The 27,136-nt window shown below is 42.8% G+C and overlaps 1 protein-coding gene across 2 annotated transcripts in view; it reads right to left on the bottom strand.

Moving 5' to 3' along the window:
- Positions 1 to 8: 8 nt before the first annotated feature.
- Positions 9 to 27,136, bottom strand: part of Nlk (nemo like kinase) — a 126,950-nt gene continuing 99,822 nt past the window's right edge. The window contains exons 4-11 of one of the 2 annotated variants that reach the window (XM_041664682.1): positions 21,255 to 21,361; positions 19,738 to 19,823; positions 16,700 to 16,909; positions 13,020 to 13,121; positions 7,825 to 7,911; positions 5,563 to 5,761; positions 4,801 to 4,894; positions 9 to 1,798 (exon numbers count right to left, since the gene is read on the bottom strand). In XM_041664682.1, coding sequence (XP_041520616.1) covers positions 1,744 to 1,798; positions 4,801 to 4,894; positions 5,563 to 5,761; positions 7,825 to 7,911; positions 13,020 to 13,121; positions 16,700 to 16,909; positions 19,738 to 19,823; positions 21,255 to 21,361 — 940 coding nt within the window. In that variant the 3' untranslated portion in view covers positions 9 to 1,743. The remainder of the gene's footprint in view (positions 1,799 to 4,800; positions 4,895 to 5,562; positions 5,762 to 7,824; positions 7,912 to 13,019; positions 13,122 to 16,699; positions 16,910 to 19,737; positions 19,824 to 21,254; positions 21,362 to 27,136) is intronic. The other variant, XM_041664683.1, reaches the window with a different exon arrangement.

The following is a 27,136-nucleotide window of genomic DNA, read 5'->3' as shown; positions in this document are numbered from 1 at the left end:
TCATTTTCAAATGTCACATTTAATGTTTTCACCACTGTACTTCAAATCTACATTGTACAAAGTGACCAGAAAGTGTGCCACGGTAACTGACCAACCTCTGAGATTGTACCTTTCATACCAGTGTCTTCTCAGGCTCTTTTGATACTAAACACGTTTCTCATTCAAGTGAATTGAAATGCTTCAGTTGGGTTGATTCTCAGGAGCCTCATAAAAAAACAAAAACAAAAACAAAAACAAAGATATTGCACCATCTTTGTTTAGTAATTCAATGTTTGTTTCTTTCACAGCAAATAATCACTTCACTGAAGTTAAAACTTCCAAACATAACTTAATAGTCTTCAGATTCAGCTCAGATCACCCAGATGAAAATACTCTGCTAAATACAGATAACTTACAGTAACTTTAACAGTTAATTGTCCATAACACACACCAAGCTTTTCCTAGACCAGTTTTAAGACGATCCGTTAGTACTCCTTGTACAGGTGAAAAACGCTCTTCGATTTTCTTGTCTTTTTATTTTTAATATAAAAGTTGGAAGGGACATTCAAGTTTCAAGTCTCCACATTGAACTTAAAAAAAAAAATAGTCATCATCAGCGTGTGGAGGTAAACAAGCCAGGTTGTGTAACTCCAGGAGGTAGAGGCCTTCGATTGGTGTTCTATTTACATATGCACAGAGTTCAGTGTTCCAGCAGGAAAAAGAATTTGTCGAAAAGCGGTAAGCTATTTACTACTGTGACATTTCAAGACTCCCACAGCTCTGCCTAAGGACACAAACACATTTGACAGGATTCCCTATGTGCCTTGGTGGCTTTAATTTTTTTAAAAATTTCTTTTTGTCTTTTATTTATTATTTTTCACTGTCCAGTGCAGGAAAAGTCTCACAGAATTTCACAGACCTAAAATGTGCAAGCTAGTTCTCTCTATACAGCAGTGTTGGGGTTCTTTTGAAATTAGCCCAGAGATGAATTATTTACACACATGAAGGATGCATGCTTGGGTCTTTTTTCTTTTTATGTAAGAAAGAGCAGAAAAACTTCTAATAAAAATAGATTAAATATATATATATATATATTTATACTGGGTAAGGAAAACAGGGTTAGTCTCTCTACGCACGACATTGGAGTTCAGACAGCACACATCACCATCACGGCTCTAATGAGAAGCCAGGTATAGGGCTTGATCATTAGGTGGCGTGCCCCTCCCGCAGCCTCCCCCAGGCACAGCCACGATCAGCTCCCATGGCTCCATGATTGGTCATAGGCAAGCTTTCTAGACTCTTTAGTTTTAGAAAACCCTAAATCTTTAGGAATGGCTCAAATATCAAAATGTATGACTATCTGTGTGTGTGTGTGTGCATGTGTGTGTGTGTGTGCGCGCATGTGAATAATCTCACTTCATAAAAAAAAAAAAGAAAAAGAAAAACAAAACATAAACCCCAAACGCCCAAATTTGGTTCAATTCTCGTTTGTTCTGAGTCGAGCCATAACAGCTGCACCGAATTCTTTAACCATGTGCAACTCTGGGTAAAATATTTTTTTTTCTTCTAAAAGCACAACCACTTTACAAGATTAAAAGTCTAGTAACATTTCTAAATATTATTCATATCATACAAGTAGTGGTTGTTAATTTAAAACTTCATTAGTAAAATTACAGTACAAGCATGATTAACCCCCCAGAATTGCAAATCCCAGACTCCAGTGAAAGCTACATTACATCTTCAGTAGTACAGTGTCTTCCACTGTCACTCCCACACCAGAGGAGATGGTGGCATCTCAGACGGCTGAGCAACGGTAGAACTGGAAGAAAAGGGAGAGCCCACAATCAGTGCACCTCACGGGGGAGAGGGCAGCTCCACTGAGCGCCCAGGAGCAATTTCTGCATTTCTTGTTTCTGTTGCTTTAACTTCTCTCCATTGACTTGTTTGCCAACATTCATTAGAGATCTGTTACCTTCAGGGGTTTACAGGGACAGAGAGGGCCATCTTATTTAGACAGGATCCCGGCCGTCTACCTCTATGGAAAAATACACGTACAGTGCCTTCCATGGAGTCTACTTCATGATGTAAAGTAAATGGTAGCTATCATAAACAACGTAATCCATATTCAATCAGGAAATCCCCGTAAGAAGTACCTCTCACAACAGTGTCTGCTAGAGAGGGCCTATGAGAAGGGGTCTCGTGAGCACCCTCTCAGGGGCATTACTGGTGTGGATGAGCCGGGGTCCAGCAATTGTTATCACAGACCTGGTATTGGTGGCAGAGTCTAGGGTTATCACTTTCCCGCCCAGAGCCCAGGAGAACAATGACTAGCACCTGGAACACCTAATCTCCTGGGAAAATATTAAACAAAGTAATTTAAAATCACAGAAAAGTCAAGATGCAAGTTAATGCCAGCTTTCTACACGGAAAAAAATGGAAGGAATGAAAGGCAACTGATCTTACTAATTTCAGACACAATTCTTGAGTTTGGTTCAGAAGCTTCAATGCAGGGAAGGCCCTACTTCAGTGTGGGAAAAGGAAAGAGTAGGGAGTGGGGGAAAAGAAAAGAGAGAAAGGCCAGGGGTAGGGGTGGGAGTGGGATGAAACTCAAATACACTCTTTGTCCTATGTCATGAAACAGCTTGTGGTTCTTTGCTACCTGGCTTCATATTAATATTTGCCAATAGAGGGCGCAGGAGGGCGCTGCAGGCTGGAGCACCAGGCAACAGCTTCCCTTCGCGCTTCTCTAAGTTTCTCTGCGCCTTTCTGACGGGCCAGTTCTGCCCACCTTGGTACATCTCCCCGCTAATGCCGTATGCTCCAGAAGATGCAGACCCTCTTCAAAAAGGCTCCTGGGCAGGGGACCTCTGAGTTCAATTTCTTCCTTGTTTTTTTCTTCTATTGGTGTATACGGAGTAGCTGCCTTTTGCACTTGCTACTTCGAGACCGCCCACCCCCACCTCCGAAGCTAATTTTGCATTATTTTAGAAGTTAGATGTCTTCTCCTGGCTAGCAATCCCCAGGATTAAAATCTCCCCACATTGTAAAAGTGGCTTCTGTCTTCCCACTGGAAACAAGGGAAAGACAGAATGACGCTTGCTAGAATCCAAAGTGAACTCAGCTCCCCACAAGCATCTTGGATGCTCCTCTAGATAGGAGTCATCTACCTGTTTGCCCCGTACCCACCCCACAAGCAACCCACCCAGGCTTATTGACACAGAGACTGAGACAGGAAGATGAATAGGAGAGCAGCTTGGGCTACAAGGTGAGAGCCTGTCTCAAAGAAACAATGAAACAAGACAAAACATGTGAACACACAATAAACAAAGAGGGAGTCAGGTGGAGTACACACCTGGCTGGCAGTGCTGAGGCAGGAGGATCAAGAACAAGGCGGGCTTGGGCTCACTTGGTGAAGACCCAGTTCAAACTGAACAAATAAATAAACTAACAAACCAATAAATAAATACTAAAGATCAAGCCCACTCCCAGCGCCCGCGCCCTTGGCTGTTTATCAAGAGGACGGGAAGGGGAGCTGGAGAGATGGCTAGCACTGACCGCCATTCCCGAGGACCTGGGCTCAATTTTCACCACCCACATGGCAGAGCCAACAATTGTCTGTAATTCCAAAATCTGACACCCACATACAGACAGATGTAAATGCAGGCAAAACATCAACGCATATAAAAAATTAAAAAATTATAATAAAAAAAGATGGGAAGGTGGCAGGACTCGCACTGGTGCTGCAGAGACCCACTCCCTACCCTGCAACCGAGCAGCATAGTTTTCCGGGAAAAAACAAAATTGCTAAACTCACCATGGGAGTCAGTCCCAGGATGAAGACAGAGGCTTACTGATATTTATTACATCAACTTTCTATTGAACTTTTTGGTTTTTTTTGAGCTGTTGTCTTATGTTGCCTATGCTTGAACTCACTGTGGTGCCCAGGCTGACCTTGAACTCCCTTCTTGACTCTACTTCTTAAGTGCTGGGATGATGGTATGGGAAGTCCTTCTGTCTATGTGATGCTTCTATTGGTTGATGAAAAAAGAAACTGGCTTGGCCTGACAGGGCAGAGTAGAGCTAGGTGGGGGGAAAACTAAACTGAATGCTGGGAGAAAGGAAGGCAGAGTCAAGGAGAAGCCGTGTAACCCCGCCGGAACTTTACCCAGTAAGCCACAGCCACGTGGTGATACACAGATTAATGGAGATGGGTCTATTTGAGATATGAGTTAGCCAGAAATACGCTTAAGCTATTGGCCAAACAGTATTGCAAATAATATGGTTTCCGTGTGATTATTTCAGGGCTGAGCAGCCAAGAACAAGCAAGTGGCCCACTACAATAGGATGACAGGCATGTAATACCATGCCTAAAATCTGTATTATTAAAAAACAAAAAAACAGGTGGGTGGTGGTGGCTCACACCTTTACCCCAGCACTTTGGAGGCAGAGGCAGGCGGATCTCTCTGAGGTCGAGGTCAGTCTGGTCGGCAAACCTTATACCAAAACAGCTAGAGCTGTTAAACAGAAAAACCCTGTCTCAAAAAACAAAACACAAAAACAACAAACAAGCAAACAAAAAATAGGGCCAGCAAGACAGCTTAGCAAGAAACAGTGTTTCCTACCAACCCTGATGACCTAGGTTTGATCCCCAGAATACACATGATTCACACAGAGAGAACTGACTCCCACTTTCATACACATACACAAAATAGTTAAAAAAACAAAACAAAACCAAAACCCCCCAAACACCCAAACCATGCTGAAGAACAAAATCACAGCACCCTCCTCTAGCTCTGAGGTGCGAGCTGTGCAGGCAGTTACCTAATAAAGCTCTTAAAGGCGGCAGACTGCGGGTTGATGCAGAGAGGCACTCTGTTTCCTTTCTGCTGTTCCAAAATGAACTGGTGGATAATTTCTGTGGAGAAAACAAACACTGTCCACGCCACTGCCAGCACACAGGCTGGAAGTGTGGATTCCCAGCTAACGCAGCGGCCTGCTGGGTAGTTAACTCACACGCACATCCTCTATCAGTCCCAATCAAGTTCTACTTTTCTGGAGCTGAAATGATGGTTGTTGCTAAAAACAGACAAAAACTTCCCTGGAGGCGCTGCCCAGGCTGGAAGCTCTGCCAGTGGGGAGCGTCTGCGTGCACAGCATTATAGGGGATCCCCTCAACCCTCTTCCCCAGGGAGAATCCTCAGAGCAACTGTGTGAGTAAATTTTCAAATTCCCTTTCTCATCACCATTCTCTTTAGTGGACTCACTCTTTTACTTTGTTAAAAACAAAACAAAACAAAAACCCATCAAATGTTACATAAAGAAGTCCACTACGTTTTATTTACTGAAGTGACACTGTGAATTCAGATATATTCTGAGTCTTTCATTATAAACTGAGTTTTCATTCCCCTGGAAATAATGCTAACTTGCCATTCACTGCACACACACATGCTCTGCACAGAAAGCTACATGCAAAGCTGAAACAGACATCAGCCAGCTTTGGCAAGCCCCTGACTCTGAATCACTGCTGTGTAATCAAAGACGTCCCTGGTCACCAAGTCTGACTTGATGACAAAAGGCACTCACCTTTAACCTGTCGGACCGAGCTGAGGTTCTTCTCAAAGGTATCATCAAATTTGGGGTTGGTGACAGGCTCAAAGTCACTGGTGTAGACTCTTCCCGTCGAGGTGGAGAAGCAGCACTTACACATACACGTGTGGTATCTCAGCCGCCCTTCATCTAGGTAGGGGTGGGCTAAGGCATCCTTAGCGGAAATCCTTTTTGACTGAAATCAAATTCAGAGACCAGCACATCAACACTACAGATGAGCATGGCTGTCCATGTAGAATCTTTCACAGCCTGAATTACATAACGCAGCTTATACTCGATGTACAGAACATGCTGGGTAGAGAGGGACAGCTGAATTTAGGGGTGGGTGACAGGAGACTGAGTAGACTCAGAATAACAACTGTTACTTCGAAATGTCCTTCTGAAAATCTGGGAAGTTCCTACCTTGAGACAGATGTGCACAGGGCCCCAAATGACAAATACCATGACATTTAAATATGCAATGCTTTGCATTTTAGACAACAGGCCACACTTGGGAGAAGTGTCAGCATTTAGGAGATGCGATCATACTGGCAATTTTAGGAAGCTGCTCAGAACTTCTATTCTCTTTGACTATAGGGCAACAGGGCAAAGCTGAGGGTTAGCAGAGGTGTCGGTGTGAATGTCAGACTGAGACCAGTAGCAGCAGCCCAGCAGCAGCAACAACAGCAACAGCAGCAGCAGCAGCAGCAGCAGCAGCAGCAGCAGCAGCAGCAGCAGCAGCAGCAGCCTATCCTCGGGCTTTTGAAGTTTTCCAATTCCAAAAGTTAACACACCAGCGCACCAGGCTTACTGACCCTTACACTTCAAACTCCAGCAAAAAAAAATAAAAAATAAAAAAAATAATAATAAAGGAAAACCAGTGTTCAATGAACTACGGAGAAGTGGCTCTTACAGGACTCAAGGATGGGCTCCATGGGAGACAGGGCAAAGATGACTCACTGCCTTGATTACAGATGTGTAGCAATTCATACAACCTCAGGCTTTCCGGTTCCTAAGGCCACAAGCTAAATCATCTCACTATCCCAAGGGCTCATGGGAAGGTGGCTTTAAATTCACCATGTGGCTAAGAGGACCTTGAAACCCCAACTTCACCCTGCAAGTGAGACTGGTTCAAACCCAACAATTTTGCCCCTAATTTCTCTGTCTCTCTCTCTGACAAAGCCCTGGCTGTCCTGGAACTCACGCCAAGCTGGTCTTGAACTCACAGAGATCTGCTGGCCAAGTGCTGGGATTACAGGCATGTGCAGCCACACCCAACCCCCTCGCGAACCTACCTACAGACAGTCATGTGGATCATGAGAAAGATGCTCTCTTCTCACCACAGACCAAGGTAAACTTACTGTCCATAATTTTGTGTTTTTTTTTTAACATTTTCTTTTTTAAATGCTTCCATTTTCATCTTTGTTGACAATAATTATTGTCACAGATATGAATGATAAATAATCTTTGGATGAATGAACAAATAAATGACAGAGATCACAGAGCAGTTAGTAGCCCATGTCCAGCCCAGAAAAGAGGTTTAGGAAAGTTACAGCCCTCCACCCAAAGAGCAGACATTTTCACATGCCACACAGTGGGTGATTTTTCAAACAATCAAATTTTCCCCCTTTTTGTTTAACGTTGGTGTCAAACCCTTTTATAAACACCAGGATCATAAAAATGGTAATATCTTCTAGGTCTCTGCCTAAGCTCTGCTTATATCTGAGCACCAATGCTCAAATGTCCATGTAATGGGTTAGCATGGGGAACACAAAACGGGCTGGAGCCTATCATTACAGTCATCATGACACTGCCAGTCTACTCAAAGCCAGGATACTTCTTAGAAAACTATTTTAAAATTTATTTAATAAATCTAAAGGCCGGGCGGTGGTGGTGCACGCCTTTAACCCCAGCACTCGGGAGGCAGAGGCAGGCGGATCTCTGTGAGTTCGAGACCAGCCTGGTCTACAGAGCTAGTTCCAGGACAGGCTCCAAAGCCACAGAGAAACCCTGTCTCGAAAAACCAAAAAAAAAAAAAAAAAAAAAAATCTAAAAATAGGAGCTGGAGCAATGGCTTGTTGCTCTAACAGATGACCAGGATTCAGATTCTAGCACCCACATGGTAGCTCACAACCATCTGACTCCCTCTTCTGACCTTTGAGAGCACCAAGCATACATGTGGTGCACAGATATACATGCAGGCACAAGAGTCAACACACAAAATTACAGAAATAAAAAGATAAAAGTAAACACACTTACTGGATCAAAGACCAACATCCTGCAAAGTAGATGAACAGCTTCATGTGTGGCCTGGCTGGATAGAGTGTAGAGTACAGGAAGGGATGGCTGTGAAAAGAGAAAAAATTTTTAACCATTTAGACCTTTAGGTATTCTAGATGGATATGGAATATAGCCAATTCACAGCACAAAAATCAGCCAGCTAAAATGATGTTGTGAGTCAGGTCACACTTTTAATCCCAGCACTCAGGAGGCAGAGGCAGGCGGAGCTCTGTGAATTCAAGGCCAACCTGGTCTACAGTGTAAAGCCAATCAGGGATACACAGTGAGACCCTGTCTCAGAACAGCTCAAAGGGGGGCAGGGGAAGGAGATGAAAGGTAGTCTTCAGAAGGGATAATTCTCAGTGACTTCCAGCAACACACCTAATCAGAGTACAAAAAATATCATGACAAATGAAAACTGATCTGATAAGCAAGGAGGCTGCTTTGACAAAGAAGGGAAGACTAACATGTTTAAGGATGAGAAAAGAAAAAGAGATAAAAAAATTTGGACTGGGTGGTGGTGGCACATGTCTTTAATCCTAGCACTTGGAAGGCAGAGGCAGAAAGATCTCTATGAGCTCGAGACCAGCTTGGTCTACCAACTGAGTTCCAGGAAAGGCTCGAAACCCTGTCTCCAGAGAGAGAGAGAGAGAGAGAGAGAGAGAGACTCTGGCTGGCACCACTGTGACTCACTGTGACTGAGTCAGCATGTTAATTGAGGACACTCCATGTATACTGGAGAGTACGATGCACATAAAAGAAACCTCCACCAGAACCAACTTCTATTACCCTCTGAGTCTGCTGACGTCAGACAAGGTCCCTGCAGGAGACAGGACTGTTTTTGACTAAGCTAAGCTTTCCTCCATCTAAGACTCTTGAGTTGTAGAAAAGACAATACAATAAGAATGTTATATAGTGGTTTTACCTGCCAAGAACCTCTGATTTGCAGTGAACATTCTTCCACTTTCAAAACCAGGGGTTTGGTTGGCTTGACTTCATTCTACCATCTTCGCAGACAGGTCTAGACAACTGAGTAACACTATTTTTTAAGAAATGAACCTGGCTCCAGAATGGATTCATAGTCTAAATCCCTAAACAGGCAATGAGATGGCCAGGTCCAACACACCCAAACCACCCCTCCCATTTAGAATCAGAAAGCTGGCTACTCATCTTTTCAGCCTGCTGTGTCTACAGACTTTCCTGCCTCAGCCTGAGTGCTGGGATTTTAGATTAGCAGCACTATGCTTAGTTAAGAGCTTAATTTTGTTTTTAGAGTCAACTCTCAGGGCATGGTGCCTGGCTCAGATTTCTACAAAAAACATCTACTGCCTATAAAACCCTGTACAAGCTCAGCTTGGAGGGTGATAACACACCCAAGTGCCTATAGTCAGTCAAAGCCTACACCAACTTTAGTGTAGAGAGGGCTACTCTGAACCTTGAGACAGCTCGCAAGACCAAACGAATGGATGAGGTCGTCATCATCAACATTCTGACTAACCAAACACAGCAATGTGCAGACAAGACACTGTCTTTGCCTATCAGTACTGGGGACAGCCTTATCTGGCTACCTGCAGACAGTGATCTTGGGCCTACTGGAGACACCTGCACAGTATTGATGCTAGAGAATTGACTTGCCACTAATGGACCTCTAAGTTTTACCCTGTGAAGATGACAATAGAGACCCATTCCCCATCTTAGCTGCCTTAGCATTGCCTGGCTTTCCCTTCATTCTCTCCTCTATGTCAAAGAAGTGAATATTGCAGGGAGTTGGATATGCTGTCTGTGATATGAGACACGTTGCCTCTTGTGTACTGTGCCACGAATAAGCCATTTTTTAGAAAAAGAAAGGAAGAGAGAAAGAAATGTTTAATTTAAAGATCAGACTTACAACCTAAAACATTATTTAATCTCTGCAGTCCTCTTTCTTCCATAGACAAAGGATTAATAGTGGTAATAACTGTTTTTATGAGTAGAATATAAGGTATTTATGAGTAGTCTCAGAAGATGTCAGAGTGAACTTCTAATCAGTGCTAGAAATCACTACTAACAAAATAACTATTTCCACCTAACTTGGAAGAGTTGGTAAGGTAGGAAGAGTTTACATAAAAACTACTTAAAAGCTTAGTGTGATGGCTAGCATTGGTTGTCAACTTCATACACCTGGAAAGGAGGAGGCTCAATGAGGGATTGTTTCTATCAGCCTGGCTGGTAGGCATGTTTGTGCCATTTTCTTGATTGTTGACTGATGTGGGAGGGCACTAATTTTATTTTTATTACTTTGTGTGTGTAGGTGTGTGGGTGGGTGCTGGTGGCAAAGCACATGTGCAGATGTTAGGGGACAACTTTTAGCAGTGAGTGTTCTCCACCATATGGGTTCCAGGGACTAAAAGCAGGCCCTGAAGGTTGGAGGCCAGTACGTCACCCAATGACCTACCTCATCAGCCAGAGAAACAGTTTTTATCTCTTTTTTATTGAAGAATGAAACTGAGGCTGACAGAGGTTAAGTAATTTGCCCAAGGTCATAGAGTGAGTTATCAATAGGGCCAGGGTCCTTACACAATCTGCCTACAAACTGCATTGTACAACACATGGGACACAGTAGCAGGAAGGCTGCTTGGCCACTTGTTCATTTACTGACTGCCCAGACCCCCGAAATAATCACACAGAAACTGTATTAATTAAATTACTGCTTGGCCTATTAGCTCTAGCTTCTTATCAGCTAGCTCTTACATATTAATTTAAACCATTTCTATTAGTTGCCAAGAGGTCGTGGTTTACCAGCAAAGTTTGAGCATGTCTGTTCTCCAGCAGTGGCTCCATGGCTTCTCCCAGCATTCAGTTTAGTTTAACATCCCTGCCCCCGCCTCCTCCGAGCTCTGTTCTACACTATCAGGCAAAGCCAGTTTCTTTATTAACCAATGGTATTGACAGCATACTGTGCGGAATCCCACACCAGGAAACCATTCACCTGCTGGGTAATGTGATAAGCCTGAGCCTGACACCACAGGCTGCATTCTTCTTCAGTCCAGTCCAGAGAAAAACTTGAGTGCGCATATTCCAAGCCTAACCCTGAGCCAACTAAACATCATGCATTTAGTGGAACAGTCATGACATATAAAACTACACAAGCTACACATTATATCCTAGGGACTATTGAAGCAGAGTACATAAACTGGGAGGAGTAGCATACACATATAATCCCAGGGCTGGAGAGGCTGAGGCAAGATGGCCACAAGAAGACCAGACTCTAGTTCAAAACACTGAAACAAAACAAAACAAGTAACTAAAAACTAAAATAAGAACAGAAAAAAATGTGAAAATACAGAGTTATCTACATGCCAAATAAGCTTGTCTGCCGTTGTGTCTTCTAACCTCGGCTGTAAGAAGTTAGGACACGAACAGAGATAGCTTCAGTGGAGCTACGTTAACAGTGACTGGATGTGTGGAGGTGGAGGGGCAGGAGGGTCTTCTAACTCTCACCCTACTTTTTCTTAAAATCAAATATTCTGAAGCCAAGATGAAGATTTCTGTGGTGCTCCCCTCAGACCACCAGACAACCTGGTGAGCAGAACCTTAACCTTCAGGAGGTACCCCTCCCCCTCACCAAGAGACCAAGCCATGTGAGAATGTAGAAGGAAGGCCTCTCATAGAATTCATTTAACTTAAGTTTATTTAACTTAAAATAAAAATAAGACTTTCACATTTTCCATTCCTCCCTCTTTTGTTTTAGAAAATAATGTGATTTTTTTTTTTTTAAATTGAAAGATCTAGGTTTTGAAAAGTCCTTTTTTGAAACAGTGTCTGTGGAGGGGTATCCCAGGCTGGTTTCCACCCATAGTCCTCTTGTCCGTTTCCTGAATGCTGGGAGTTATAGGAGTGTGTCACTATACCCAGTAGAGGGCTCTACACTTTTACAGCTGCTGGGTTCAAAATTGTTATGAGAAAACCAACGCATTTGCCCAGAATGCTCAAAGGAGCACACAGCGACTTTGGTGCCATAAGGCAGTTTCAAGCTGCTTTGGACATGTCAGGAACATCTCAGAAAGGCCAGCCCTCTAGGCTACTGTTTATAACACTCTGAGGACACCAGGGTGCCTGATCCTCGCATTTCATTACTGTTTCCCTTTGGCCAGGTATATTTATTACACTGATGAGGTCAATAAAGGAGTAAAACTATTCTATTTACAAGGACACACTTACTATAAGACACTAACAAATTAGTTTAACGTTCCTGAGGGCCTGCTGTGAGCTTGAGGCCAGATTGATCTACACAGTGGGCTACAGAGAAGCTATATCTCTATATATGGTGAAACCCTGCGTCAAAAATAAACAAATGTGAATTTAAAAAAAACCATAAGCACCTATGTATCTCTATTTACTGGCCTGAGCCAGTACTGGAGAACACGTTCCCTTACTGTGTTCACCTGTGGACACAGGAGTCACTGGGGGTTATAGAGAGGGACTGAAGCGGAGGGCGAAGCCTTCATCAAATGTCTGCTGGGCAATTTCAGGGGAAGAATGCCAAACTCCGTCTGTCTTTTTGATAAAACTAGCCTTGGCTAAAGCCCTACTGGCTTTGCTTGTTTCCTGCTCCCGGGAAGAGCACTCCCCTCACGCCTCCTCACATCACTAAGCTGTTTTCTCTAAAGGGGACTTGGAAAGTGCTGGCAGAAAAGACTGCTTAATCAAGAGTGCAGACAGAAAGACCTCGGCTTCTCAGCATGATTTGGCTGGCTGCAAATGATATTGATTAGAAAGAAGCAGGCACTCCTTCTTTGTGCTTGGGTCTGATTTAGTGGTAAGAGCGCAACAGCAACTGCTTTACATCCTTGCAAGGCAACCAGCTATTTGGGCTCAGTATCTGGACCGGTATCTTGACTCATACACACTGAGGCCAAAGCTTTCTTCCCACATACTGGTAAACCAGGAAACCACCAAGGGGTCAATAAATGATAGGGCTATAAAAACATGAATTCTTCTATTATACTAGGCATGGCTATAAGCCACTTTCTATTTATGGTCATATGCATATAACAGAGATCCTGTGGAATATCTCTGTGTTTACATGCTTATACCTATATGTGTGTCTATTATCTATAAGCAACATCTTTGCAATAGAAGTCCTCCCCACAGTTAGCTGCCAGAGACAGACTGTTCCCTCTTTACCTCTTTACCTGTTTATGAGGACCCCTGAGTATGTGTGCCTTAGCACCTTCACAAGCCGTCCTCATTGCTTCCAGTGATGGTGTGCCCAACAGATCTGTGATCAAATCCAACTGCAAGGAAACATGAAATACAGGTTGACAGGAGCTCACAGAAACAACTTCATTCGACTCAAGTTCCAGCCTTAAAGTGAGTGTCATTTTTTTTTTTAAGCCTTAGAACCACTAACCTTCAAATAAGCTCTGATAAGAGTCCTTTCTCATCCGGGTGGTGGTGGCGCATGCCTTTAATGCCAGTGCTTGAGAGGCAGAGGCAGGAGGATCTCTGTGAAGTGTGAGGCCAGCCTGGTCTACAGAGTGAGCTCCAGGACAGGCTCCAAAGTCATACAGAAAAACCCCATCTTATAAAATAAAACAAACAAACAAAAAAAACAAAAAAGAATCCTTTCTTTTACTTTCTGCCCCCTACTCCCCTTTTAAAAATCAGCTATAATTCTACCACTTGGGAGGCTAAGGCAGGAGAATTTTGAGTTTGAGGCCAGTCAAGCTACATTCCATGGAAAACTGGACAGTGTTCTAACACTAGGGTAACTTTGTAGTCTGTATCTATATGCCCTACTGTTCTAAAACTATAGCATGTTGGGTGGTGGTCACACACGCCTTTAATCCCAACACTTGGGAGGCAGAGGCAGGCGGATCTCAGTGAGTTTGAGGCTAGCCTGGTCTACACAGTGAGTTCCAGAGCTGGATCCATAGCTACTGAAAAACCCTGTCTTGAAAAAACAAAACAAAACAACCTATAGCATTTATTATCTTTGCAGACAGTGGCTTAATGCCTGTTCTTTTCAAACAGTTAATGAATAGATTTTAATGCTTCAAATGGATTCAAGCTCATCAAGCTAATCTACACATCAGATATGTGTGATATAATAAACATTCAAAACATTCACACCTGAAATAAAAGTTAAGCACTCAATGTTTGCACCAGCACATACCTCTTACATTCTAGAAACCTCTTAACACTGGCAGAAAAATGTGAAACTTAGAAAACTACGATGCCACATTTATCTAGTTGGGCACAGTAAAGGAGACTGGCCTTGGTCTCCCTGTAAACAAGTCTTTGCGGGTAGCAAGCCACCTCACCAGTTTTCTGAAGTGCTGAAAGTGTTCTGACTCTATCACCCAATGAAGAGCAATGCTTCATGTGGATCCCCTAGGAAAGGGAAGTCATACATGGAGAACACCACTGTCTGCATTATCTACACAACAGGCGGCGGCTGACATGGAGATGTTACACCACTTCTGCATTATCTACACAACAGGCGGCGGCTGACATGGAGATGTTACACCACTGTCTGCATTATCTACACAACAGGCAGCGGCTGACATGGAGATGTTACACCACTGTCTGCATTATCGACACAACAGGCGGCTGACATGGAGATGTTACACCACTGTCTGCATTATCTACACAACAGGCAGTGGCTGACATGGAGATGTTACACCACTGTCTGCATTATCGACACAACAGGCGGTGGCTGACATGGAGAACACCACTGTCTGCATTATCTACACAACAGGCGGCTGACATGGAGATGTTACACCACTGTCTGCATTATCTACACAACAGGCGGCGGCTGACATGGAGATGTCACACCACTGTCTGCATTATCTACACAACAGGCGGTGGCTGACATGGAGAACACCACTGTCTGCATTATCTACACAACAGGCGGCTGACAAGGAGAACACCATTGCTCACACTTATCTACACAACAGACGGCCAACAGAAGCAGCATCGAGGCAGGGGAACTGCTTGAGACGCTTGCTGTCCCCTGAAGATCTCTAGCCGGCCTCTGAGGGAAGCATGGCAGTGACACCTGCTCTAAAGACCACAGTAATGGCAGAAGGAAATGACTGCCTAATGGACATGTTCAAAAGCTGCACAAGGCAGCACAGATCTATGGATGAGAAACGCTTTTATAAAGTCTGCTGGCTGTCCAATACCCAGATATCAAAAGAGATATCAAGAGATACCACTCCCCCATGAAAGACTACTTGCGTACACAATGTCTGCTCTGTGATGATGAGCAGAGGTTCTTCAGTGGTTCGGTGAGACTGGAGAGCTCATCCTGACACTTCTCATACTTTTCCAGGACCTGCTATGTGGACCAGGCTGGCTTTGAACTTACAGAGGCCTTCTCTCTCTTTCTCAAGTGCTGAGATTATAGGGATGTGTTACCACACTTGGCTCTAAATGGGTTTCCTTCTTCTTTAAAAAAAAAAAAAAGATTTATTATTTTTACTTTATGAATATTTTATCTGTGCAACAAATGTATGAAGTGCCTGAAGAAGCCAGAAAAGAATGTCAGAACTCCTGTCACTGGAGTTACAGGCAATTGTGAACTGCCCGATAGGTGCTGGGAATCAAACTCTGGTCCTCTGCAAGAGCAGCCAGTGCTCTTAACACACTAAACTGACCCCTAGCCCCCTTTTTGAGACAGGTCTCTTGGATGGCCTGGAACTCTCTATGTAGACTAGATTGGCTTCAAACTCATAGAGATTCTAAGTGTACTTCTGCCTCCTAAGTACAAGGATTCAGACATATGCCAACATGGCTGCCTTCAATTTATTTTTAAACCTAAAATATTATTTTTAATTGTGCACGTACACTTGGGTGCAAGCACCCTCAGAGATCAGAGAAGGTGGATCCCCCAGAGCTGAAGTGATAGGCAACTGTGGGCCACCAGAAGCGGCTGCTGGGAATCAAATTCAGGCCTGTGGGAGAAGAGCAAGTGCTCTCAACCACTGAGCCTTCTCTGCAGCTCCTTCCACCCCTTCCTTCTTAAGACAGGGTTTCTCTGCGCAGCTCTGGCTGGGGTTTGTTCTGTAGAACAGCCTGGCCTTGAACTCAGAGATGCCTGCCTTTGCCTCCTGAGTACTGGGGTTAAAGGTGAGCACCATCACTGCTCAGCCCTCTTTTTATTGAGACAGGTTCTTACTATATGGTTCTGGCCAGACTGAAACTTTGGAACTTGATATGTAGATGAGGCCTGCCTGGAACTCACAGAAATCCTATGGCCTTTGCCTTAGGGGTGCTGGGATTGAAGGTATGTCCCAACACACCTGGCCACAAATGGTTTCTTGAATCTATATTTTAATTATCTTCTGGTGTTTTATCTAATATTTTAGCAAAATAATAAAGTTGTTTTTTTTTTTTTTTTCAAGACAAGGCTTCTCTGTTTAACAGTTTTGGCTGTCTTGGAACTCTCTTTGTAAGACCTGGCTGGCCCTGAACTCACTGAAATATGCTTGCCTTTGCCTCCCAAGTGCTGTACCACTATCGCCCAGCTTGCTTTGAGATTTGAAGAAATCAATAGTAGAAATGTACAGTTTGAAGTCGCAGCCACTCAGCTGGAAGGACTCAAGGTCATACCTACGCAATGGGAGAGCTGAGTCTGCTGCCAGGCACCAGTGCACAGAATAAAGTCAACACTTTCTCTAAAAGGCTTCTAACTAAACGAACCTCTGCAGTCTTCAACTTTATACCTTTCTGGCTTTCGAGTGAACCTGATTTGTTAAAAGTCAATTAAGACAGTACAATGAACAAACTCATGATGTGTGCAAAACGGCATTTCCTTCAAATCTACAGTGGAATTAAAAGCAAGTAAAACTGTGAAGCAAAATCATACCTGCTGAATGGGACTCTGTGCCTGAAACAATATTCTTCGGCCCAGTAGTTCTGCAAAGATACAGCCAACAGACCAGATGTCAATGGCATTGCTGTAATGTCGGCTGCCCATCAGGATCTCCGGAGCCCGGTAATACTGAGTAACAACTTCCTGAGTCATATGACGGGATTCATCTAATTCTTCCACTCTGGCCAATCCGAAATCACAAATCTAAATAAAAAAGACAATTAAGACATTATCAAGCAGACACCTACCTTCCTTTCTTCATTTTTGAGACAGCAGAGATTTAAGCCTACCATATAGCTGAGGATATCCCGGAACATCTGAATCTTCTGTCTTGTACTTCCCAAGTGCTAGGATCACAGGCATGTGCCACTATGCCCAGTTCTGGTTAGATTTTGTCAACTTGGCACAAACCTAGATGTATCTGAGTAGAAGAAACCTCAAATGGGGAAAAAAACCCACATAAGATTGGCTTGTGGGGCATTTTCTTGATGATGATTGATGTGGAAGGGTCTAGCCCACTGTGGGCCATCTCTGGGCAGGTGGTCCTGGATAGTTAAAAAAAAGAGGAGGCTGTCAAACCAGCACCCCTCTATTGTTTCTGTTTCAGTCCCTGCCTGGAGTTTCTGCCTTTGTGTTCTTTAATAGACTATGAACCTGAATATGTAAGCCAAATAAACTCCATCCTCCCCAAGTTGATTTTAGTCATGGTCTTTATCACATCATAATAAAAAGTAACTAAGACGCTCAGCTAGACAGACACATTTACGGCCAGAAAAACAGCAGCAGCACTAAAGAAAATCACATAACACATACACGAAAAAAACCTTAATGGGCCCATGAGCTTTAAAAAGTGATACAGGTATATTTCTGTCAGTGTAAAAATATGATCTTATTTGGATAAAAGGGAGAAAATCCCAACTTTAACGTTTCTATATAAAATTATATGTATGTAAATTTTGTATTATTTTATGTGTATCAGAGTTTTGCCAGTATGTATATCTGTGGAACATGTGTGCCTCGGTAGCCAGAGAGGCCAGGATCTGGCATCAGATGTAGAGTTACACACCATTATGATCTGCAGTGTAGGTGCTTGGACTCTAACTCAGTGCTTTAACCACTGATCTCTCTAGAGTCCCTACCCCCTTTAAAATTATGTTTCTTTTGAAAAAATATTCTCCAGGCTCATGTGTAAGGATGTGAGTTCAACGCCCAGCAACAGATAGACAAAAACTTTCACCTACTCTAAACTGATAATTAAACCCAAATCAAGACCAATGAACTCCCAACATAGCTGAATGCATCCTTCAGGCTTAACCAAGCTACTTTCAGATGGACTCATAGGAGGAGGTATAAAAAGGCCTCATAAGAGAGGTCTATTTTGCTAGACTTGGCACAAATGCTGTTTTTCTCTATCTCTCTTTTTTTTTTCCCCTCCCGCTTTTTGGAGATAGGGTTTCTCTGTATAGCCCTGGCTGTCCTGGAATTTACTCTGTAGATCAAAGCTGGCCTGAAATTGAGAGATCTGCTCACTTCTGCCTCGCAAGTGTTGGGATTAAAGGTGTTTGCTAATATCACCCAGCTTCTACTTTTCTTTTAAGAAGTGTTTAATTTTATGTGTATGTATGTGCACATGTGTACAGGAACCCACAGAAGTCAGAAGAGGCATCGGATGCTCTGGAACTGGAGTTTGCCTAGCTGTGTACCACAAGGTGGGTGCTGGGAACTGGACCTGGAACTGGACCTGGTCCACTGCAAGAACAGTAAGCTTTTTAACCCCAGACCCTACTCTCCTGTCCCTATTTCTATCAAGAGGAAAATTATGATGAACCTTCCACTATTGAGGAATTTGGAAATATATTTGTATGTTAGAAGTCTGGGAAATGCACACTATGGATCTTGCTATCAATAAGTCTCTTTTAACCAACAAAGGGCAGTGAGGAGAACCAGGAAAGTAGTAAAAATTAAGTTGATGATTTGAGGTTTGGGGATATTGTATTAGGCGTTTTTCCCTCCTGCCTTTACTTCTGAAATACCGGGGTTACCATCATGCAAAAGCATGTGCAGCCTTGTTAAGTTTTTGGGACATGGTCTCATTTTGGCACCTAAACTGACACCTGGGGATTATTAAATATAAATTTATTCAGAGGGGGAAGATATGACTACCATATTGTAGAAATACATTCATCTGCCTTTTCCTGGCACAGCACTTTAACTTTTAAACATGCCTGCGCTGCGTTTTGCTACTGAAGTGTAACACCATATTGTTTAAGACGCAGACACCTTCCTAAAAGCCACACTTCACTGTCACAGATGAAGAAGCTGAGAGTCTAATTCCTTCTGATAAACAATTCTGTGGTGGTTTGAAAGAAAATGGCCTCCATAGGCCCATAGGGAGTAGCACTACTAGGAGGTGTGGTCTTGTTGGAGGAAGTGTGTCCTGGGGACGGGCTTTGAGGTTTCATAGATACTCAACCTAGGCCCACTGTGTTTCACTCTCTTCTTGCTGCCTGTGGATCCAGATGAAGAGCTCTTGGCTACCTCTCCTGCATCATGTCTGCCTATCATGGTTCCAATATGACGATAATGGACTGAATCTCTGAACTGTAATCCAGGCCCAATTAAAGGTTTTCCTTTATAAGAGCTGACATGGTCAGGGATGGAGAGATAGCTCAGAGGTTAAGAGCACTGGCTGCTCTTCCAGAGGTCCTGCGTTCAATTCCCAGCAACCACATGGCGACTCACAACTATCTGTAATAAGATCTGGTGTCCTCTTCTGGCCTGCAAGGAGACATGCAGACAGAACACTGTATACATAATAAATAAAAATTAAAAGAAAGAAAGAATGAAAGAACGAACGAAAGAAAGAAAGAAAGAAAGAAAGAAAAAGCCAGGACTACAAAGTAGTTCCAGTGGCTTTGATAAATGATGGAGCTGAAGAAAACTGTTCTCTTTATTTCTGGTGAAGTAGGGAAAATAATACTCTTGAGCCAGACATTTGATTTCTCTAGACCTTTAAATAACTGAAAAGCTACCTTTAGAACACAGTTGCTGTTCACAAGGAGATTCCCTGGCTTAATGTCTCGATGTAAAATGCCAGCCGAATGGAGATATTTCAAACCTGAAATAATAAACACATTTAATTGCAGATATTTAACCTTAAATGGAAATGGACTAGAAGATTTAAAATTATTCCCCAAACAAAAGCTAAAGAATATAATATTTCTGAAAGTTTGCCTTAATCCCCTTTAAGACACTGTCATTTTGTTGCAGTAGGGTAAAATGTCACAATAGTGTCTGCCCACGCTAGAGACAATGTGTATAATTGAAAAGATTACATGGCTTAAAGCATAGGTAAGGCTGTCAGGCCATGCTCCTCCATGTGGATGGAGTTCTGCTACTGATATGCCCAACCTGTGACTCTGAACCTGCTCCAGTGAAGAAGTTTCCATTAACCTGTGGGAGGCCTTTCCCAGGATAGGCATTTCAGTGACAGGACAAAACTCAGGGTCGTGCCCAAATCTGCCAGCAGCACTGTGACTGCTGACAGTCAGGAGGACACTAAGTCATCTCAAAATCTATGTGACATCATCAGTACTGCTCTAAGCCTCAATCTTACACTCACTCTTTTCTTTCTTTTTTAAAAAATGAACCTTTGTAAGACATTTTCTTCACAACTGTAAATGAGTCAAGAACCTTTCTCATTTCCCCCACCACAGAATATCAACAAATTCATTGTAGGTGAACTTTTTGTTGTTGCTGTTGTTGTAGTAATATTGCTTATGCGTTTTAATACTTGGAAGACGTTTTCAATTTTTTTTTTTTGTAGAATGTAATTCTGTGAATACTGTTAAAAAAATGTATTCACCAGACAAGAAAGTGGTTTCACCTTTAAATAATTCTCCGTTTGTCAAGGTAGAGCTCTGGACACAGCTGGGGGCTAGAGAAGGCATCAGTCATAGTGGCCTAAATTGCTTCTCAGTCAGGTCTGTGCTCTTGATGCACAGTCTGGAGTTATTTAGCTGCTCTCTCTACCAGTCTTCTCCATCTGCTTTGGGCTTTAATGGTCATTTTGAGCTAAGTGGGGCTCAGCTATGCCAGGCGGTACTCAGACTTGAAGGATGGATGTCTTCCATAGAGGATAGTCACTTTTTAACTTAGTCATCTGATGCCACAGGCTGTGAAGAGCTAAAGGCAGTTAGTGGGATTTGTGACAAACCACTGTTTACTTGCCTTTCTAGATCAGCCCACTCGCCTGCCTTTTCTGCCCTAATAAAAATAAAAATAAAAAATACTTGGCCACCTTAAGGACCTCTGGTTGGCAGGGATGTGACTAGCATGCTCAAGGATCCAAGGTCAACGCCTACCACCTCTAACACCCACGCCTCTTGTTTAACATCAAATAAAAAAAACCCAGTGAAACAACTTTGCTTCTGACAAAAAGATCTTTGGAGAACAAGGCTTGGAAGGCCAGAATAAAGTCCAAATGAAGAGCAAAACGACTCATTTTTACCACCACGCTGCCTTTTTCTTGGTAAAGGAAAAATCTTACCTCGCAAAATCTGATAAAGAAAAACTTTGACATGATCTGAGCTGAGTGGCTGAGGAGAGACGATGATTTTATGTAGGTCACTCTGCATCAATTCTGTGACAACGTATCTTCAAATCTTAAGTTAAGGAGATGTCAGAGAATTGTCCCCAACCCCCTCAGTGAAGTCATCAGATTAAAGAATAACTTCATTCTCAAGGCTGGGAAGTGAAGACAGCTAGCTTTTAGACTGATGAAGGTGAGAATTCCAGACACTACAGGATTAACAGTGCCTAAATTAAAAGAATTCACAAGTTTAAGAACTGAAGTAAAAAACCAGCGATCCTCTACAATAATCACAAACAAGAGAAATGTACATGTAACCACCAGGCCAAGGAGAAGTACGAAGATCCATTAATCTCAAGATTTTGGTGAGCAACTGGGGTGTCCTTTAAATGAAAATATGGGGTTGGTGAGCCCATTTTAAAACACCAGCAAAAATGATCACAATCTACCCATCAACTGTGGTTTAAGTACTTTATAAAGTATGGTACTGCTCAAAACACATGAAACAGTTAATTCAAGCCTCCTCACAATCAGAACAATGTAGCCTTCCACTTACTTAACTCTGCATGTGTTTATGAAAGCCTATTAGTACATGTAGTTCATGCTTCTGATACTTTGTGCTCAGGTGTAGTCTCAGGCATTTGTTCAATTGACACATGGCAGGAGATCAAAAGCTGGAGACTAGAGAGCCATGGAGAAGTGAAATCCAGAATTCTGACAAGACGCATCAATGTTAAGGAACCCCTTTGCTATATTTGTTAGAATAATAGACGTATGTTTTACCCTGGATGTAATTAAAAACTCACTAAAAGTTTGCATGATTTTATGATTTAACTGGAACTTTTCTTTAGATAATCTTCCCTTCACAGCTTTTAAAGCTAGCAGATGAGGACAACACAGAGGCAGGGGAGAATCTGTGCTAACATCTGACACAATGGGTGAAAACTGCCCCCTCCTAGTGATACTTTTAGATGGCCTTAGGACACTTGGGAGGCTTTGCTCGTCTCTCACTGGCTGTTATTTCTGGCTGTCTTCTATTTCTTCTCCTTTCCTCTCCTCCAAATGTTAGAACATCCCAGCCTTGGTCCTCTGTTCTCTTCATCACACTCACCCTCCTGAATATTCAAATCCAACCTACTCCTTTTCTTCACACCACCAAACACAAACCTGGAAGGCATCCTTGGAATCTCACTCTCTCCATCTTTCCAAGAGAAAGCCCTGCTGGCTTTACCTTCAGAGCTACCATTAGGCCTCTTCTCATTCACCAACCTGTTGCCATCACTCTCACTGGAGACCCTACATCCCTACAATACAGCAGCCAGTGTAAACCTGTGTTTTTATGTAGGAACTGGCATTTACTGTACAGAACTCAAGCCTTCTAGGAAGCAGGTCTTAAGCAGAGAGGGCTGCAAGCAGGCTGGGGATACACCCAGCCCCAGTGCGATCCAGGCAGGAAGTTATGTGAGTAGTCACATCTTAAAATCTTTTTTCCCCCTTTTTCTAGACAGAATCTATAGAGCTCTGGCTGGCCTTAAACTCAGAGATCTGCCAGCTTCTGCCTCCAGAGTACTGGGACTAATTGGCACTGGTCACTCTTGAAGATCACACGTTAACCAAACCCTATTCCTCTACCCAGAGAGTAACCACTATCATACAGCCTAAGTCACATATGCTCCCTTGCCTGCTTCCTCAAAAAGTGCATGCGATAGACGGAGGGAAGGCAAGAAGCGATGTTTGGGATCAAAGAGAATCTAAGAGACTTAATAACCAAGTACAACTATGTGGGTTCTGTTTAGAACCTGGTTCAAAGAGAGCCCTGGGGGCAATTAGGGATGGGTATTAAGGATAAACCAATGTTAAGATACCATAATGACACATTCATATGTTCTGATGAGGGTCCTTATCAAAAACACATAAATCATTTATAAATTAAGTAATGTGATGTTTGCAATCTATTTTAAAACAATCCTGCCCTCCTCCAAGAAGGGGTAGGGATAGAGAAGAATGGGGAAAAAATGAGAAATATAGAAGCTGGGCATTTCAGGATATTTTTTGTTTGTTTAGTTTTCTGGCACAGAGTTCTGTGTAGCCCTGGCTGTCCTGGAACTCACTCTGTAGACCAGGTTGGTCTCAAACTCAGAGATCCACCTGCCTCTGCATCCAGAGTGACATGGAGTTATAGTCTTATCTCTACTTTGGTGTATTTTTGAAGTTTTCTATATTTTTTTCCCTGAAATACAAAAGCAAAGTAAAATAAAAACTTTCTTTGTACAAAACTTGGTAAATGAAAGAGAAGATGAAAACTACCCAGGTCCCCTTTTCTTACAAGACAGTCTCATAGAGCTCAGACTGGCCTTGAATTCACCATGTAGCAGACAGCCTTGAATTTCTGTTCTGCCCCTTATCTCCCAAGTACTGGGAGTACAGGTTTATGCTACTATCCCCATTTCCAGAATTTTCATTTAACTAATCCATCACTGTTGAAAATCTAAGTTATCTTTAATTTTTTACCGTATTAAACAATCTTGAAACAAAAATTACATACAGCTTTATGTAAATCTAATCAATTTTTTCAAGCAGAATTATAGTACATCATTTTGAAGTTTAAAATATAGTGAACAATTTCTCATGCTATTCAGATCTTTTTATATTAAGTGCTTATTTAATATTCCCCTTCTATACTACGCCACGAGTTGCTCTTGAAGCTGTATGTACTGCTATCCAAGAGTACCTCCATTATGCGTGGCTCCTCTGGTGAATTCATTTTCCATTAAAAGAGCCCTATTAGAAGCATAGGCTGGGATGCCAGGGTCCTGCTTGAGTGGGGTGAAGAGCCAGAGATGCCAAGGATCAGCATGCTGTGTGTACTGCGATGATGCAGTCTTGGTACTCCCCCCCCCCACCTTGTGTAGTCAATCTTTTATGATTCATCTGCATTCCTGCTTTCTGAGGCAACACCTAATCCTCCAGTTCCTATGCTTTTTCTTTATATCCTCTAAAAATGAACCTGTTTTGTGTTTTCATTATAACCAGCTTAGATTTCTGCCCTTTTAAGTCTTAGCTTTTAATCATTTACTAACATTTTTGGATGGGTGTAGAAAGGAATGAAAACTGACAGTTTCAGGTTGAAAACCACTTACATGTTTACAGGTCACATGTGTGAGCTGGAGAGAAAAAGACGAACATGATAACGAGAGCCAATCTTGTCCCCTCCCCCCCTTTTAAAAACAGGATTTACTACAGCCCAGGCTGGCCCAACTTGATAGCCAATGGTAACCTTGTGTTCTAGGCCCTAACATTCAGGTCCTCTTGCAGTCACTGAGTCATTTAAAAGGTTCCCATGTCTCAAAAAGGAGGGCCTCACTATGAAGCTGGGAATGACCTTGATTCCTGTTCTTTTTGCCTCTACCTCCTCAGTACTGGGATGAGCACCATGCCTGGTCCATGAGATGCTGGGGATGGAAACCTCAGGGCTTAAACATGCTAGATGGGCTTGCTACTTTAATGTCAACTCGACACAAGCTTCTGAGAGGAGGGAGCCTCAGCTGAAAAAATGCTCCATAAGACCGGACCGTAGCCAAGGCTGCATGGCATTTTCCTAGTGATTAACGGGAAGGGCCCAGTAAGAAAGTAAGTAGGCTGAGCAAGCCAAGGGGAGCAAGCCACCCTTCTGTGGCCTCTGCATTTATTCCTGCCCTGTTTGAATTCCTGTCCTGACTTCCTCCAATGATCAACAGTGATTTGGAAGTGTTAGTCAAATAAACCCTTTCCTCCCCAACTTGTTTCTGGTCATGGTGTTTTACCATAGCAATAGTAACCCTAACTAAAGCACTAGACAAACACTCTTGCAGCTGAGCCACATGCCCTGGCCCTTTGCTGTATTTTGTACAGTGTAATATATTTCACTTGTAAGACAGATTCCATGTTAAGAATATTAATCCTTCTGTATACACCATTTTTTTCTAAGAAATACTAATCACAGGACAAAAATAAAAAAAAACTACTACTTTGCACATACACACACAGAAATTTGAGAAAAGGTTTCACTAATTATTTGTAGTCTAGGCTTGGCTCCAACTTTCACAGCCTCTCCAATGCTGGGATTAAAAGTGTATGTCGTGACTGAATTCAATTCTTGGCTCTCTTAAGTTTCAAGGATCAAGTAAATGAACATTATATAGAGGAAAACTACATGAAACAGAAAAACCTGCACAGATGCCATTATTGTCTTCCAATGGTTTAAATGCTGATGCCCATCCCCACCCCCCAAAGCTCTCATGCTGAAATCCTAACCCCAGAACACTGGGAGGGAGGGCCTTTGGGAGGTGATTAGGTTATGAGGGCAGAGCCCCATGAATGGGATTAGTGTCCCCATAAAGGAGGCCCGAGGGAGCTCGTTAGCTCCACGAAAATTGCAGGTTATAGTGAAAAGAATCTTCAATAGGAAGAAGGCCCTTACTGGACATCAAATCCATCAGGCGCCTTAACTCTGAACTTTCCAACCTCCAGAACAAATTCCTGCCATTTATAAGCTATGAAGGTTTCAATTATTTCTTTATAGTGGCCCAAATGGAGTAAGACAGTTGTCAAGTTGAGGTTTTATTCAGGGGAAAGAAGTCCTAAAGGATACGCTAAAGCACTCATCTGTCACATCTGCTGAGTTTACCCACAGCCTTCTTCTCCAGCACTGAATGCTTTTTTCTTGCCTGGATAAAGAACAGGCTCTCTCTGTTCTGTCTTCTGCACTACAGGACTGGCAGTCCAGCTGTGATACCAGAAACTTCAGAGTTAGCATGGCAGCTGGTGTACAGGCAAGCAGAGGGCAACAGCATCATTTTCACATTATCAGGGTATAGTCATCATGATAGTCCAGTGGTTCTCAACCTTGATAATGCTGAGACCCTTCAATACAGCAGTTTCTGTTGTTGTGATGACTGCCAATCATAGATTTTTTCATTGCTACTTTGTTAAGTGAATTTTGCTACTGTTAGGAATCGTAATATAAATATCTGATAAGCAGGATATCAATGCAACTCCTGTGAAAGGGTTGTTTGACCTCCAAATGTTGAGAACCAGAACAGAGAGATGGTGGCAATAGCTGCATGTCATTGTGACTTGAAGAACAGGAAGCACTTTTGCCAGCTGAGTCATCTCTCCAGCCACAACAGATACTTTATAACCAACGACTAATTTCTGAATAAAATATGACACTTCATTCAGCATTTACAGACACCAAGTCAAGATGAGGCTCATACCTAACAGAGCTAGATGAATCAGACAAAAATTTCATACCATTGAACAGAGAGCGGTTTATACAAGTCAGTTCTTCCAAACAAAGACCACAAATTCAAGTGCAAAATCCCCCACAAAACATAACCCAAGCCGGGCGATGGTGGCGCACGCCTTTAATCCCAGCACTCGGGAGGCAGAGGTAGGCGGATCTCTGTGAGTTCGAGACCAGCCTGGTCTACAGAGCTAGTTCCAGGACAGGCTCCAAAGCCACAGAGAAACCCTGTCTCGAAAAACCAAAAAAAAACAAAAAACAAAAAAACAAACAAACAAAAAAAAAAAACATAACCCAGCTGGCATTTCTTATGCTAAGCCCAAGCAGCTGTATCACTATACCACTGTCTCCAGGGTCGAGCGACTTGAAAACCCTTCCAGTTTTCCAGGAAGATGTTTAAGGAGAAATTTAAATGAATGTCTTGTTCAGGAGAAGACATGTTGGGTTAGTAAATTCTAGTTAAGCCAGAAGTCTAGGCCAAATGGCACAGAGCTCCTGTCGACTTCTATGCTTCTCTGTCACCTCTGTATAGAAATGTCTTCACTCCCTCTAATCC

This window comes from Microtus oregoni, unplaced genomic scaffold, assembly GCF_018167655.1.
Source record: "Microtus oregoni isolate MIOR12 unplaced genomic scaffold, Mior012 000015F_ref0000493, whole genome shotgun sequence".
NCBI lineage: Eukaryota > Metazoa > Chordata > Mammalia > Rodentia > Cricetidae > Microtus > Microtus oregoni.
This window is presented reverse-complemented; position numbering and strand designations above follow the sequence as displayed.